Source organism: Giraffa tippelskirchi, chromosome 4 (genome assembly GCF_054371585.1).
Source record: "Giraffa tippelskirchi isolate mGirTip1 chromosome 4, T2T-mGirTip1v1.2.pri, whole genome shotgun sequence".
NCBI lineage: Eukaryota > Metazoa > Chordata > Mammalia > Artiodactyla > Giraffidae > Giraffa > Giraffa tippelskirchi.
Genome location: NC_137278.1, coordinates 86087520 through 86105001, shown reverse-complemented (window position 1 = coordinate 86105001; position 17482 = coordinate 86087520). Strand labels below are relative to the sequence as shown.

General features: G+C 41.4%; 1 protein-coding gene across 10 annotated transcripts in view; it reads left to right on the top strand.

The window, feature by feature from the left end:
- Nucleotides 1-17482, top strand: part of LTBP1 (latent transforming growth factor beta binding protein 1) — a 453402-nt gene that overhangs the window by 46676 nt on the left and 389244 nt on the right. For all 10 annotated transcript variants that reach the window (XM_081590239.1, XM_081590236.1, XM_081590238.1 and 7 more), the window contains exon 3: nt 1692-1989. In XM_081590239.1, coding sequence (XP_081446365.1) covers nt 1692-1989 — 298 coding nt within the window. The remainder of the gene's footprint in view (nt 1-1691; nt 1990-17482) is intronic.

The following is a 17482-nucleotide window of genomic DNA, read 5'->3' as shown; positions in this document are numbered from 1 at the left end:
GACTTCTAGAAGCCTAATACGGAAAAAGCCCTTGGGGACCATTTTAGAAAAGCAGCTACTGCCTTCCTCCTGCCCTGGGACTTGTGTAGGTGTGGAGGCCAAGCTTAAGTAACTCACTCCAGGGTCACCTCGGGAGCTGGCTGCGTTTTTCTTCCTTTTTTTTTCCTTTTTTTCAAGAATCCTTCTCAACTCTTAGAAAATTTGTCAGCCTGGTATTCTGACACTTGACAGTTATTTCATTTCATTATTTGCTATAACTAATAAGAATTATAGGAAAATAGGAAAAGTATCTTTTCTCTTTTATAGGAAATTTCAGGGTTTTTAGGTCTTGGTCATTGGTTCCTTCATGGTTGAGCCTCCTCTGGTGTGTATTCTTCATCTATTTTGTAATTGCTTGTAGACTGAATCCTGGGCTGAACTGTATGGGAGGTTTAGTGTTGTGATCTGCCTCAGGACAGACAGTTTAAGTCAAAGCGAGCTGATACCAAAAGGCTGGTGTAAATAAATGGTACAAATAAAGAAGGATCTGAAGGAATCATGTCTGTAGGCCTATGATGATAATAAAATTTAAGTCATAAATTTTATGACATATAACATCTAAACTCCCAGGGGACCTTGCCTGTGATAAAATCCGCTCACCTTGCCTGTGACCCAAAGCCCTGCTAACTTTAAAACTCTGCTTGGCCACAAGTCTGGTGATTCAAAGTACATGCATTCATGGGACTTCCATGGCAGTCCAGTGGTAAGACTTTGCCATCCAATGCAGGGGGTGTAGGTTTGATCCCTGATCAGGAAGCTATGATTCCACATGCTTCATGGCCCAAAATCAAAAACATAAAACAGCCACAATATTGTAACAAATTAAATAAGGACTTTAAAAATGGTCCATGTTAAAAAACAAAAACCCAAAGTAAATGCATCCTAGCTAATAGGAGATAAACAGTTGGTTTCTTTTTGATTGCCTTTTGTTATAAGATTAAGGGTGTACTGGCTTTTAAAATATATAATGCATGTATAAAAGTGTATATTTGATGACTTTTGATCTTTCTACCTTTGCTTTTTCTCTCCAAAAAAAAAAAAAAAGGTTGACTAAATTTCTGAACAGTCACTCCAAGCTTTGATAGTTTAATGCAAGATGAAGGCCATTACCCTCTTGGGGGGTTTGGGTTTGGCACTGGGCTTCTGTTTTTTTGGCCAAGACTTGTTTGGATACCTAAAGTTTAAACTTAAGCCATGGAACACGACTTAAAAAAGGACAGAGTACTTTCTTTTTTTCCCCCCTGTATTTCTGATGCATTTCTGAGCAGCAGCTATAGTAAAGTGGTCAAGAAAGATGACTTTGAAGCCAGTTCACTTGAATTCATATCCAAGTTCTTTTATTTACTGATGACTGTGGGACTTTTGGCAAATTTTATAACCCCGTGCCTGTTTCTTCATCAGTAAAATGGGCAAAATAAAACATCTCCTTAAATCAGTTGCTGGGGGTGGGGGTTAAATTTGTCAATATCTATTAGAACAATGCCTGGCACACAGGAAACCATTAATAAATATTCGCTATTATCATCATCAACAACATCATCATCATTTTATTTCACTGAGGAACAGCCCAATGCTAGTGGTAAGTGTCTGGAAGAATTAGTGAAGTCTGTACTGCTCTTCTTCAAAGTGTGTCTTCTGTTGTCTTTCCACAGCAAGCTGTGTTCCACCATGTCAGAATGGAGGGATGTGTCTCCGACCTCAGCTCTGTGTCTGTAAACCAGGGACCAAGGGCAAAGCCTGTGAGACAACAGCTGCCCAGGACACCTCGTCCCCAGTCTTTGGAGGGCAGAGTCCTGCGGCCGCTTCCTCCCGGGTCCCTCCTGAGCAAGCCGCAAAGCACACTTCATCTAAGAAGGCAGACATTCTACCAAGAGTCAGTCCCGTGGCCCAGATGACCTTGACCCTCAAGCAGAAGCCTTCAGTGGGACTCTCCCAGCAGATCCATTCTCAGTGAGTGTTTTGAACTTGCCTCCAGCTCGGGAGCATCTTAATGTTCTCTTGGATGCATTGCTTTAAATCACTCTTCTTTTCTTGCACAATTTGCAGAAATCACTTGGATAATAATGTCTTTCCTTAAGATTTTGCATTTTATGTTTACACATCAAGTCTCTCTAAAATAGTTGATATGTGTGTTTAGCCTCTGCAGGGAAGATTTACCATAAACATTAAGCAAAGAAGTGGTGAGGATTAAGGGGATCAAGGGTGGAAGGGAATAATATAGTTGTTTGATTATGGTGGAATTAAAAAAATTCTTTATTTTTTTGAGGTGGCAGGTGCTTTAAAGCTTTTGAAGTCATAATGCAAAAAAAGAAGTGGTGAGTGTAATTTTATAGGTACATGGAAAAGGTAGGAACTCAGCTTTGCACAGAGAAGGGATTCAAATGAAAGTGTATCTTGGGAAAGAGAATTATTCTACCTCGGTAGCAAGTGAAGTGTATCTTCTAGTAAACATCCTGTTTACCTCCCAGTTGCTATGCAGGTCAATTTTTGGTGAATGAGCTTCTGTTTTATTTATAGGAACTTTTTTTTTTTTTTAGCATTAGGAAGTCAGTGCTATTCTGAACAAAATGAGAACTCTGTAAAGACAGGGTCCTTACACAAATTGTTTCCTTTTAATTAGCTACTCTATGTGGATAACAAGATGCAGAATTTACTATAGCTATCACTTGTCATTTGTCTAGGAATGTAAAATACAGGAAGTACTCAACTTAAAAATGACCCAGCAGTTCATCTGTAAGTCACTTGCTTAGAATTTTGAATGCTTCCCTCCCCAGCCCCTGAGATAGCTTCCACCTGGTGATTACTATCCCGTCAACCCACAGAAGTGATTTAATCTGTTACTACAGATGAAATTATCCTAATTTATACTTCCCCTGTAAATAGGCCACCTACTGTCCTTGCTGAGTGAGGTCCTGATAACTTTTTCCTTTCTCTTATTCCCTCCTCAGTTCTCTTCTTTCTGGTTTCATTTTTCTCCCCTCTCATTCTTTCTTGCCTCCTACTTCAGTTCTACCTTGATGAAGAGATTTGGGATGTTGCCCTGGTATCTAACCACTTTGCTACCATTTCATCTGAAAACTCATCCTGTAGCCCTCAGCAGGAAGGATTGGTAGTTACAGCCTGTGCTTAGTAACTGCTTCCTGCTTGCCAGGTCCTGTTTCACATGCTTTGTATGTTTTGTTCATTTATAACTCACAATGACACCCCAGCAGGTAGGTGCCATTATTAACCCCATTTTACATATGAGGAAACTGAGGTGCAGGTGGTTAAACAATGTGTTCAAGCTTACACAGTTAATAAGTGAATATAAGTGTTAAGATAGAGGCTGCGTAAAGAGAATGTATGGATTTCCGTGGTTGCTCAGTGGTAAAGAATCTGGCTGCAATGCAGGAGATATAGGAGACGCGGGCTTGATCCCTGGTCAGAAAGATCCCCTGGAGGAAGGCATGGCAACCCATTCCAGTATTCTTGCCTGGAGAATCCAGTGGGCAGAGGAGCCTGGTGGGCTACAGTCCATCGGGTCGCAAAGAGTTGGACACAACAGAAGCAACTGAGCAGCAGCAAGGAGAATCTATATTAGGCTTCAACGGAGGCAGCCAGGCTCCAGCATCCACACCCTGAAGCAGAGGCGAACGTTCTCTGTAAAGGGCTGGATAGTAACTATTTGGAGCTCTGTGGGATGTGTGGTTTCTGTGACAGTTTCTCAATTCCTCACAAAAGCAGCCAGAAATGGGGAACACATGTAAACCCATGGCTGATTCATGTCAATGTATGGCAAAAACCACTACAATATTGTAAAGTAATTACCCCAACTAAAATAAATAAATTTATTAAAAAAAAAAAAAGCAGCCAGAGACAATGTATAAGTGGAAGAGTGTGTGTGTTCCAATAAAGCTTTATTGATGGATGTTGAAATTTGAGTTTCATATAAATTTCATGGCACCCAATAATACTGTTTTATTTTTCTGAGTCATTAAAAAATGTAAAAATCATTCTTAGCTTATTGGCCATATAGAAACAGACTATGGGCCAGCTTTGACCCTTGAAGTGTAGTTTGCTGACCTCTTCTCCAAAGGATAGTAGCCCTTTTTTGTGTGTGTCAGAACACAAATGCGACTATGCATCTTTGAAATGAAATAAAACTTTCATTATATCATAGCCAGACAGCCCTCTTCCAGCATTGTTTGTATCTTAAAAACAAAGAACAATTCTGTGTTGAACTATGCCTTGGCAATCAGGAGTCAGATTACTGTGCATTGCAATGATTTTTTTTCTAGTGTAAACTGTCAAGTCATTTACAAGCAACATCATTCATCTTGAATATCACCATCCCCTGTTAGAATGTGACCTTCTATGATGTATATATGTGGATTATTAGTGAGAATCATATGTCAGATGTCTGATAAAGAAGCAACCTTTCCCTCCTCCTCCCTCTTTCTTTTTATGGTAGCAGCAGTGTAATTTAGATGAGAATGTTGTGAGTCAAAGAGGAGGCTAAGGTTCCAGCTCTAATTTGGCTTTGGGAAAACAGAAGTCATTAGATAATATACTTTCGAGACTTCAGCTGCTGAATGAAGATGCTTTTTTCATGATAATACTGTTACAGGCCTGTGTTTGTGGGTGTGCCTACTACTGTGTCCTTTTGAGTGAGGAGAAGAGATGGCCCAAGATGCTAACAATTCTGATGCTTTCATAATAAACCTTTGTCAGTTGCCCTGTTAACTGGCACTGCAGGGAGTATTAAGATGTACAAGACCCAGTTCTGTTCTTAAGGAGATTTTGAAATGACAGATGTTATCGCTTGAGCAGGGTACCAAGGGAGTGGCGTGGTTGACTCATGGGGTGAATTTAGGTAAGAATACAAGCACCTGAAATGTAATGCCAGGGAGGCACATGTGATAGGATCGCTTTGGCTCCTTTTGAGAAATGTAACCATTCTTAGGCATCTTTCGTACGATTGCCTACTTTAGGGTGTTTCAGGCTTTGGTTTTGTTTTTATCTAGTGAAGGAGGAAATTAATTAAGCTCCATAAAATGCTTGTAGACAGGGATTTCCTGGGCAGCTCAGTAGTCAAGACTCTGTGCTTCTGCTGCAGAGGGCACAGGTTCAATCCCTGGTCCAGGAGCTAAGATCCCTGAGAGGACCATACTGAGAGGTATGGCCAAAAAAAAAAAAAAATTCTTGTAGACATAAAGACACCTAAAATATCAAAATGTGGTTAGTGTTACAGCCCTAATGTGGCATGTGAGATGCTACAGTCCTGATCATTTACTCAGGTTTTTATTGACCACATGGTATGTACTGTGCATTGTTTCAGGGGCTCAGGGTGTAGCACTGAATAACTAAACATAATGTCTTCCTTCCTGGAGCCTATAGTCTGGAAGCAGGGAGATAATGAGTGCTGTATTTAAAACATATCTTAGATTGTGGTTGGTGGTGTGGAGAAAATAAAAGTGCAAAGATGGGCAGGGAGTGTGGGGTGGATGTGAGATGGGGAGGAGGGGGGGCTCTGGTGGCTTTAAATAGGCTGTCAGGGAAGGTTCTCTTGAGAAGGTGACATGTAAGTGAGGAGGTGAGAGTGTGAATCATGGAGATGTGTGGGGCTGGGGCAGAAGCTCCAGAGGGGGTATGCCTGGCCTATTCGAGGAATGGGGACTTTAGTAAAACTGTAGTGTTGAAACTACACAGTTTAGGCAGGTGAGGGTTAGATGAATTTGTTTAACCTTTGGCCACATTGGTTTTAGACAGCTTGACTTAGAACCAGATACAAAGTTCTTTAGGAAATTGAAAGAAGGAATAATCATTTACAGCGTGGAGGACATTGAAAAGATGGTTAAATTTGGACACAAAGAACTGGAGAAGAGCATTTCTAGGAAAAACAATGATGTGACACCAGAAAGACTGTGTATTAGTTGTCTACTGATGTATAATAGGTCCCCACAAATGTGGCAGCCTTTAACGATAAACATTTGTTGTCTGACAGTCTGTGGGTCAGGAATGCAGGAGGTGCTTGCTGGAAGCTCTAGCTCAGGGTCTCTTGTGAGGTTGCAGTCAGCAGGGGTGGCTCGCCTGGGGCTGGAGAACCCACTGCCAAGGTGACTCATTGCCATGGTTGTTGGCAAGAGACTTCTTTTCCTTTCTGCATGAACTCTCCACAGAGCTGCCTGAGCATCCTCACAGCATGGCCACTGGCTTCTTCCTGAGCAAGTGAACCCCAAACCACAGGGCCGTTGTAGTCCTGTATGACACACCTTCACCACCTTATTCTACTCATTAGAAATGAGTCACTTAGTTGAGTCCACTCTCAAAGGGACTGTAGTTAATAAGCTGCATTGCTCGAAGAGAGAAATAGCAAAGAATTCGTGAATGTGTTTTAAAATGACCACATTTAGGATATCATTTGATTGAAAGTTGATATAAATGAAGACTAGTGGTAATGAAAGTTGTTAAAGCTTGGTTAAAAACCAAGTTAAAGACTACAATTTCAACAAAACAATTCTGAAAAGACACAAAACAAAATAGAAAAAGTAATGAAGGGGGAACTAAATAGCTTAAAAGAGGGTTAAGAAGCAGATTAACCAGTCACAATATTTAGATTATGTCTCTCTTGATGCAAACAAGCTGCAAATGAAAGAAAAAGATAATGATGATGACTTACAGGACAATAATGAAAATGCTGACATTGATTGGAAATTTGATGCTATAAAAGAGTGATTGTTGATTTGGAGGGCTGGGATGATGACCTTGTCATTATTTAAGGAAGGGAAATAATACTATTTGCAGATGAAATTATATGATGTCTGAGCTTTGATGGAAATTACTCAGTGGGTTGAGGTATAGAGGTAACAAGTCTTGAGGGGATAATAATTGAAGCTAGATGATAGGCACACAATTCTTATGCAATCCTTTTTATTTTTTTTTTGTAATTTTGAAACTTTCTATAATAAAAAGTAACTAAAAAGAGAAAGATTCAAATAGGAAGACTGCTAGGATTTTTCTTCTGCCTCAGGAGATTTATCTGGTTATAGCACATAAAATGGATTAGAACTAGTGGTAATTGGTAATTGGAGGGTGACTCTGTAACAGATGAAGTAGTGCTGCTAATGTAGAGGAAGGATGTGAGCTCAAGAACTACTTTTTAAAAAAAAATATTTATTTGACTGAGCTAGGTCTTAGTTGCAGCATGTGGGATCTGCAGTCTTCACAGCAGTATGTAAGATCTTTAGCTGTGGCGTGTGTGGTCTAGTTCCCCAACCAGGACTGAACCCGGGCCCCCTGCATTGGGAGTGCAGAGTCTTAGCCACTGAACTACCAGTGAAGTCCCAGGAGTTATTGTTAAAGACCTTTTGTGTTAGTGTTAGTCACTCAGTCGTGTCTGACTCTTTGTGACCCCATGGACTGTAGCCTGCCAAGCTCTTCTGTCCATGGGATTCTCCAGGCAAGAATACTGGAGTGGGTAGCCCTTTACTTCTTCAGGGGATCTTCCTGACCCAGGGATCAATCCCAGGTCTCCCAATTGCAGGCATTCTTTACTGTCTGTACCGTCTGAGCCACCAGGGCACCTAATCACTGGTGGGAGGCAAAGAAAACGAGAATCAGGTATTATCTAGGCTTGGGACTGTGGGAGAAAGGGAGGATGTGAGGTCTTTCTATTCTGCTGTTGTTAAAGATTTCTTGGTAATTTCATGCGTCTCCAAGATCTGTGATGGTTGATACTTGGTGAATGGATGATTTCTGACAGAGCTTTATGGCTGAATAGCCAAGATCATCCTCTGTACCCCATCAGGGACTAAAAGCAAGTGGGTATCAGTGGTACATACCTGGACACTTGATCAGGTATTGGTTTGGAAAGACCTTGGTCAGGGCATCCTGGCAGTAGTCATTGCAATAGCTGGTAATTCCATTCATGCTTTTCATTGAAGTTTACTATTATGGTGTTCTTTTTTCCAGTTTTCCGGGCCACATCTTGGACCTTCCATGAGCTAAAGAAAAGACCAAATGATGCCTCCTTTTTCTGTGTATAAGTTTTGGGAGTCATTTTTCTCATTCTTGAAACTTTTGAGTCACTTTATAATCCTGCATTCCTTGGAAAGTCCATGTGAACACTTCAGGTTACTTTCATAATTGCATCCTATAGATGTTGTACACATATAGCTATCCATTTACGATATATAGCTTCAGTATTTACTGAGGAATTGTCATTGTTAGGTCACAGGTGTACCTGCAATGTCTGTCTTTAGTCCTAGATGTGGAAGGGTGTTAAAGCTTGTGTGTTGTGGCCAGGAACTTCACAGAGGAGCGAAAATCAAAACTGTTCGTTTTCCAGAGCTTTTTCGTCACCTGTTAGTATCATTTTTTACGTGTATGTTGAAGTTTCCTACAAGAGTTTGCTTTCAGCCCTCACTGCTGCTCAGCGAGGCTGTTTTGACTTGTGGGAAATGTCTATCTTTTTCCTTGTTAATCATGACGGCTGTCACAGGCACCAACCTTGGGCCTATGAGGTGGAGGTCGTTAGGGGCATTCTTCAGCTGCTGATATCTTCTGGTTGTTTAGGGAACATAAGGACAGATGACCACTGCTTTGCCAAATGGGAAGCTGTTATCTGTACTGTGAAAGGAGGAGGCACTTTTGCAGGACACAGTGTGCCCAGTTACCTCTCTTTGAGCTTGAGGAGGAAGTCTGGTTTTACTCAGGATATGGATGTCAAATCTATCTGAAGAGCGCACATATATCTAGTCTTCTTTTCTTCCCTGTTGATGGCTATTTTCATCATTTTATGTCCTGATGTTTCAAAGGATGGTGGTTAGTTTCTATGGAAGAATTAGATTTGTCTTGTCTCAGACCAGGGCAAGGGGCTTGGACTTACCTAATGGCATTGATGATCCATTTTATGTCATCTTTTTTGCAGGGTTGGGTTCTTTTAAGACAGGCATAATTCTTTTTTTATTTTATTTTAAATTAGTTTATTTTCTATTTTTTAACTTTACAATATTGTATTTGTTTTGCCATACATTGACATGAATCCACCATGGGTATACATGTTTTCCCCTTCCAGAACCCCCCTTCCACCTCCCTCCCCATCCCATCCCTCTGGGTCATCCCGGTGTACCAGCCCCGAGCACCCTGTATCATGCGTTGAACCTGGACTTGCGATTCCTTTCACATATGATAATTTCCATGCTTCAATGCCATTCTCCCATATCATCCTGCCCTCACCCTCTCCCATAGAGTCCATAATACTGTTCTATTTATCTGTGTCTCTTTTGATGTCTCGCATACAGGGTTATCTTTACCGATTGACTAAATACCATATATATGTGTTAGTATTGGTGTATTGGTGTTTTTCTTTCTGGCTTACTTCATTCTGTATAATAGGCTCCAGTTTCATCCACCTCATTAGAACTGATTTGAATGTATTCTTTTTAATGGCTGAGTAATATTCCATTGTGTATATGTACCACAGCTTCCTTATCCATTCATCTGCTGATGGGCATCTAGGCTACTTCCATGTCCTGGATATTATAAACAGTGCTGTGATGAACATTGGGGTACACGTGTCTCTTTCAAGTCTGGTTTCCTCAGTGTGTATGCCCATCAGTGGGATTGCTGGGTCATATGGCAGTTCTATTTCCAGTTTTTTGAGGAATCTCCACACTGTTCTCCATAGTGGCTGTACTAGTTTGCATTCCCACCAACAGTGTAAGAGGGTTCCCTTTTCTCCACACCCTCTCCAGCATTTATTGCTTGTAGACTTTTGGATAGCAGCCATTCTGACGGGCATGAAATGGTACCTCATTGTGGTTTTGATTTGCATTTCTCTGATAATGAGTGATGTTGAGCATCTTTTCATGTGTTTGTTAGCCATCTGTATGTCTTCTTTTGAGAAGTGTCTGTTTAGTTCTTTGGCCCACTTTTTGACTGGGCCGTTTATTTTTCAAGATAGGCATAATTCAACAGTGTTCTCTGTTTATCAAGTGAGCTTATACTACACCAGTTATCTTGTAAATATAGGGAAGGCCCTTTAAAGTCCTCCTTGTGATGATGGGTTCCACTTTCAAAAGTCTAAAGAAATGATACTTCACACATACAGATGGCTAATAAACACATAAAAAGATGTTCAACATCGCTCATTATTAGAGAAATGCAGATCAAAACCACAGTGAAGTATTATCTCACACCGGTCAGAGTAGCCAGCATCAAAAAGTCTACAAACAATAAATGCTGGGAAGGGTGTGGAGCAAAAGGAACCCTTTTACACTGTTGGTGGGAATGCAAACTGATACAACCACTACGGAGAACAGTGTGGAGATTCCTTTAAAAAAGGACCAAAACTGTGACCCAGCCTATCCCACTGCTGAGTATATACCCTGAGGAAACCAAAATTGAAAAAGACACGTGTACTCCAGTGTTCATTGCAGCACTGTTTACAATAGCTCGGACATGGAAACAACGTAGATGTCCATCAGCAGATGAGTAGATAAGGAAGTTGTGGTACATATACACAATGGAATATTACTCAGCTATAAAAAGGAATACATTTGAGTCAGTTCTAATGAGGTGGATGAGCCTAGAGCCTATTATACAGAGTGAAGTAAATCTGAAAGAGAAAGACAAATATCGTATGTTAATGCATATACATGGAATCTAGAAAGATAGTGCCAACGATTCTATGTGTAGGGCAGCAAAGGAGACACAGATGTAAAGAACAGACTTTTGGATTCAGTGGGAGAAGGAGAGATTTGAGAGAATAGCATTGAAACATATACATTACCATATGTAAAATAGATAACCAGTGCAAATTTGATGTATGACTCAGGACACCCAAAGCCAGTGCTCTGTGACAACCTGGAGGAATAGGGTCGGGAGAGAGGTGGGAGGGGGCTTCAGGATGGAGGGGACACATGTATACCTATGGCCGATTCATACTGATATATGGCGAAAACCATTACAATATAGTAAAGTGATTATCCTCCAATTAAAATAAATAAATCAAAATTTTTAAAAGGCACTTGAGAAAAGAACAAAAAGAAATGATGCTTCACATTTACCACCGGTAGGTTGATAGGAAGTAGCATTGAGTGATGTCTGTGCCATGGAGAAGAGGGCTGCACTGTCCTTTATCTCTGTCCTGTTCTTAGCTTTCTGTTGTTTGAATCTTAAAAACAAACAAACAAAAAAACCCTACTATATGCTATGATATCTACAAGGATGGGAGACTTTGTGGAATGCTCCTTGAAATATTCTGCTCTTCTAATTAATAGCAGCAACAGCAACAAAATATAAGGTCATTCCCTTTATTTGGACTTTGTCATACTATCCCTAAAAGAAAAAAGAAAACTCATTATAAAGCTACACTAATAGGTGAAACTTTAGGGAGAAGTTCCAAGTTTTTTGTAGCACCTAGTAGCTGAGATTGGAACCTGGTCTGAATTTATTGAAGAAGCCAAGGAAATGGTCAGTACTAGAATAGGTAGTTTCCTCAAACGATCTTGAAGACTTTGGGGGGCCCTTGCTTACTGTTTTCCCCCCCAACTCTCCTGACCCTTCCCTTTGTATCTGCATAGGTACATAGAAAGGCTACAATAAACATTTAATACATTTTTGTTGAGTTTTTCTTGCAGAAAAAAAATATTAATAATGTCTAAGTCCCTGTCCTAGGATTGTTGCCTAAATACCGATATTGTAGGAGTGATCTTATTCTCTTGGATACTCTGCCTTTGTTATGTTTGCCCATGAAGTCTGCAAGATGAAGGTTTTGAGCTTTATTTTATGATGTTGAAAAAAAGATGAAATGGTAGAAAGTTGAAGAAGGGGAGCTTAGCCTGGTGATTTTAGGCATTCATGACACTTCAGGGATGCGATAGGAACTAAAACTATGAGCCAATGACTTTTATCATTTTATGTGTGTGCTTTTAATTTTTTTAGTTTTTATTTTTTAAACATTTTTTTGGATGTGGGCCATTTTTTAAAGTCTTTATTGAATTTGTTACAATATTGCTTGTGTTTTTATATTTTGGTTTTTTGGCCACAAGGCATGTGGGATCTTAGCTCTCCAAGCAGAGATTGAACCCATACCCCCTCACTGGAAGGTGAAGTCTTAACCACTGAATCACCAGGGAAGTCCTATGTGTGTGTGTGTTTTACACTTTTTTGAAAAAGTAAAAGTTAAATTGAAGTTATATACACAAAAGTACCAGATCAAAAGTGTACATGCTTGCTGATTATCCCATACTCAATGGAAGTACCATCCACATCAGAGTAGAATGTTGCCAGCACCACAAATACCCTCTTTTTCCAGATCTGCCCTCTTCCTTCTCCCTAAAGGGAGCTGCTATCTTGACTTATCACACCAGAGATTGGTTCTGTCTGTTTTAACTATATGTAGATGAATGTATGCAGGTCAGGAAGCAACAGTTAGAACCGGACATGGAACAACAGACTGGTTCCAAATTGGAAAAGGAGTACGTCAGGATGTATATTGTCACCCTGCTTATTTAACTTATATGCAGAGTACATCATGCAAAATGCCTGGCTGGATGAAGCACAAGCTTGAATCAAGATTTCTGGGAGAAATGTCAATAACCTCAGATATGCAGATGACACCACCGTTATGGCAGAAAGCTAAGAGGAACTAAAGAGCCTCTTGATGAAGGTGAAAGAGGAGAGTGAAAAAGATGGCTTAAAACTCAACATTCAGAAAACTAATATCATGGCATCCAGTCGCATCACTTCATGGCAAACAGATGAGGAAACAATGGAAACAGTGACAGAGTCTATTTTCTTGGACTTCAAAATCTCTGTAGATGGTGACTGCAGTCATGAAATTAACAGATGCTTGCTCCTTGGAAGAAAAGCTATGACCAACCTAGACAGCGTATTAAAAAGTGGAGACACTGATTTGCCGACAAGTCTGTCTAGTCAAAGCTGTGATTTTTCCGGTAGTCATATATGGATGTGAGAGTTGGACCATAAAGAAGGCTGAGCACTGAAGAACTGATGCTTTTGAACTGTGGTATTGGAGAAGACTCTTGAGAGTCCCTTGGACTACAAGGAGATCAAATCAGTCAATCCTTAAGGAAATCAATCCTGAATATTCATTGCAAGGACTGGTACTAAAGCTGAAGCTCCAATACTTTGGCCACCTGAGGAGAAGAGCTGACTTATTAGAAAAGACTGTGATGCTGGGAAAGATTGAAGGCAGGAGGAGAAGGGGACGACAGAGGATGAGATGGTTGGATGGTGTTACCGACTCAATGGACTTGAGTTTGAGCAAGCTCTGGTAGATGGTGAAGGACAGGGAAGCCTGGCGTGCTGCCATCCATGGGGTTGCAAAGAGTCAGACATGACTGAGTGACTGAACAACAACCACAACAATAATTGAATCTTACAGTGTGTATCTTTTCACTCACTGTGATGTATGGGATTCATCTACGTAATCATGTATGGCTGTAGTTCACATTTATATTCTAAAGATGATTCCATCATATAAATATACTGCTGCTTATTATTCTACATTTGATAGATGTTTGGAACTTCTTCAGTTTTTGGCTCTTATGAAGAATGCTGTGAACTTATGCAAATTCCAAAAAAAGACCTTTGTGAACTAAGTCATCAGAAAAACAAGCCCAACTCGCTGTAGCAACGTCAAGGAGAAGGCGGTCATGATCCATCATGTGAAGTTTGATCATGTTCGTTTCTGTTGGTCAGTGCTGGTTGGTTTTTTGAGAAAAACAGTCACATGAGGAAAGGGATGGGGTGAGAGAGTGTTTGAGGAACTGGAAGCAAAGAATGTTTTCTCCTGAGCGGGACTTGGCAGGAAGGGTAGACTGTGGAGTTGGGGTGGAGAGGCAGGGGAAGAATCAGGGTAGTCACTTTGTCCCACACACCGTCTGCACACTGCTGGGTCCCATGAGGGAGCTTTGGCCAAGAACGGTTTTGAGATAGAACCAGTGAATGCCTGGGTTTATGTTCTGTTCAAACGTATATAAGAAATTTTGTGGAAACTCAAAGTTTGCAATTGAAAAGGGCAAGTGCTGGGATAGTTTGCTCTACAGTTTAGTTGCTGGAAATCAGGATGGTTTTTGGTGCAGTATAATGATAATAATAGCTAATATTTATTGTTTGTCTATTCTGTGCTAAGTGGCTTTTAAAATTATTTTTTGAGTATTATCTCATTTAACCCTCTCAAAGGAATGTGAGATAGACATTATCATTATTATCCCCACTTCATATGATGAGGCAGTTCAGATGCAGAAGGATGAGATAATTTGCCTAAATGCGCTCAGCTAGTAAGTACAGAGTCAGTATTCAAATTTAAGCAGTCTGTGAAGTTAGCCTCTTTATTCTGCCTCTTCCTTTGATGGTATTCTCATTAGTTTCCTAGAAGGAAATGGCAACCCGCTCCGGTATTCTTGCCTGGGAAATCCCACGGACACAGGAGCCTGGCAGGCTACAGTCCGTGGGGTTGCAAGAGTTGGATTCAGCGACTATCACCACCATCCCTGCTGTAACAAAGGACCACAAGTTTAGGGACTTAAAATGGTGCAAATCTGTTCTCATAATTCTGAGGTCAGAAGTCTGGAATGGGTCTTACTGGACTAAAATCACCGTGCTGGCAGGGCTGCCTTCCTCCAAAGGCTCTAGGGGAGAATCTGTTTCCATGCCCTTTCCAGCTTCTAGAGGTTGCCTGCCTTCTGTGTCTCCTGGCCCCTTCTCCATCATCAAAGCTGATGATCTTGGGCTGATTATCTTGGGCTTGCCACTCTCTGGTTCTTCCTTCTGCCTCACTCTTCTACTTTAAAGGACAATTGTAATGGCATTGGGCCCATCAGAATAGTCCAGGACAATTTCTCCATCACAAGGTCAGCTGATTAGTCACCTTAATTTCATCTGCAACTTTAGTTCCCCTTTACCATGTAACCTAACATAGAAGTTCTGGGAATTGGGATGTGGACATCTACAGGGGGCTGTTATTCTGGCTGCCACAGACTTTTACCAGGGACCTGGTCTTGTTCTGGCAGTCTTCTCTGCCACTCTCGAGTGAGCCATCATCAGAGGGATAGTAGGTAGTCATCAGAGTGTTCTTTAGTGAAGAGGAGAGAAAGCCCTTGATGGAAACACTCCACATAGATTGAAGGCCTGAATGTGGCCCCCAGTGTTCTCAGAAATCCTGGGCCCAGCAGACTCAGGTATTTGTGGTAGATGAAAGGGAGAGGAGAATCGAGATCAAGAGCCTAGAGATGGCAGGGACCAGGAGGGGCTGGCTGTCCTCATGCTCTTAGCCTCCTGGAAGGAGGGGTTGAAAAGTCAACACCACTGTTGACATATAATGGCCCCACCCACTAGACAAAGTGGCCTGTGGACTCTGATTGCAACTTTCTTGGGAGGGTCAGTGAGGAAGGAGTGGGCAGGTGAGGGGAGGAGTGGGGAGAGGGCTAGGAATAACACCGCTGCCTTCAAAACAATTAGACTGGGGCCCTTGAGCCCGAAAAAGTGTTTCCCGTGTGATTATTCTTCTGCATTGAAATAAATTTGTGCACTGAAAGTTGAATTAATTACTTGTCAGAGCACTTGCTGCGAACGGACAATGGAACTGGGATTGAAACACACACACATCCACTGATAAGCAATTGGAACAAAACACGGTTTGGCTCACATGTGGGATGCACGAGCTTTAGGCCTGGCCTGCGTGGTGGATGCCAAGCATGAGAATGATGCTCAGGGCCTGATTGTGGGTTGTGCAGATTAAAGATTCCTCTTTACATTTGAATATATTTGGCATTCCCTAGATACTACCCGTGAATCCTTCCAAGGTGCCTCTGGGGTTGCTCTAAATCTTCTTTTCCTTGTTTTTCTTGGCTTAAGCATTTGTTTGTGTTTGAGAAAAGTGTAGACTAAATTATAAAGACTAAATTTTCTTAACAATTCTCTGCCCTGGAGTTGCCTGGGATCAGGCTAAAGAACCTATAAGACGTGAGTCCTCTGTGAGGGAGGTGACAAATACACCTCACATCATACAACATATGTGTGAGTTGGAAATAAAAATCTGAGTTAAATAACTTTTGTGGTAAATATGCCTCAAGTTAGTATATTTTCACTGAGGTTTTCAAAGTTGAGTATATTTTTTACCTATTTATCTGTTAATCATGCTAGAGATGACCAGCAGAAAGAGCTGATCCTAGGTCCACAGAAAAGTTTTAAGTAGAAAGAAAGTCTACTTAAACTCCATGGAGAAAAGAAAACCCTAGATTTGCTAGTCCAGGAAAAAATGCCCCTCATTTTTTAGGACTGCAGTTTTTGGACAAATGGTGTTTATCAGGGATAGCAGAGGAACCAGAAAGATTGGGTGAAATTAAATCGTGGATTGGAGAATGTTCTTGTACCCATCAGCGTCAGGGGGCTTTTCCACAAGTGGGTGGAAAGGCTCTGACTGTCCTCTGTATGCCAGGTGCTGGGGTCTTTCTGAAGTATGAGGTCTAGTTCAGACTAGAGGGATCTTTTCAAAATGTGAGTCTTGTCTTGCTGTGCAGAAGAGTCTCACTGGCTTCTCAGTGCTCTGTGGGTAAAGATTCCAGGTGGCTCAGTGGTAAAGAATCTGCCTTCCAATACCTGACAATGAAGGAGACGCGGGGTTCAATTCCTGGTTTGGGAAGATCCTTGGAGGAGGAAATGTCAACCTACTCCATTATTTTTTCTGTAAAACCCCATGGATAGAGGAGCCTGGTGGGCTACAGTCCATGGGGTCTCAAAAGAATTGGCCATGACTAAGCGACTGAACACACATCACACCTAGGGGAGGGGACTCCATGGTCTCACCTTTCCTGACCTGTCGCCGTGTCACAGGCAGCTCCCCGATTCTGCCCAGCTTCTTCCTGACACATTTCCTCTGTCTGCGGCTATGTGTGCACATACGCGTTCCTCTTTCTTGTTAACACCTGCTTGTTCCACTGATCTGTTTTCCCAGGGAAATCGTTCCCCGATACCTCCCTTACTCCCTGAAAGATGCTTTCCTAGCACCACGTCTCCCCATCTCCTCGCTTCACAGCATTCATTTCTGTTTGTGTGATTTACTCTACCGGGCACAGTGCTTACTTGGCAAACAAATATAAGTGGTATTACAGCTGCTCTGAATTGAAAAGTCTGATTACGCAGGAATGCAGACATTAACCCATCTTCTAAGCTGCCTTAGTTTCCTCAAAATAATCAGAAGAGATAAGTTCAATATGTCACTGATCAAAGTAGGCAGAAGTTCACTGAGTCATCCCACTTACTGTTCCAGGACAGTAGTTCAGTCCTGGCGTCCTGGTCTTCTGTGCTACCTCTAGGTGATGATGGGACCCCATCCTAACATCTCTGCATGTTATAGGAACTTGCATTGATCAGATTCCACTTAGTTATCTGGATGTTATCTTTTTGACATTGCAATGCCAAGTCTTCTTGCTCC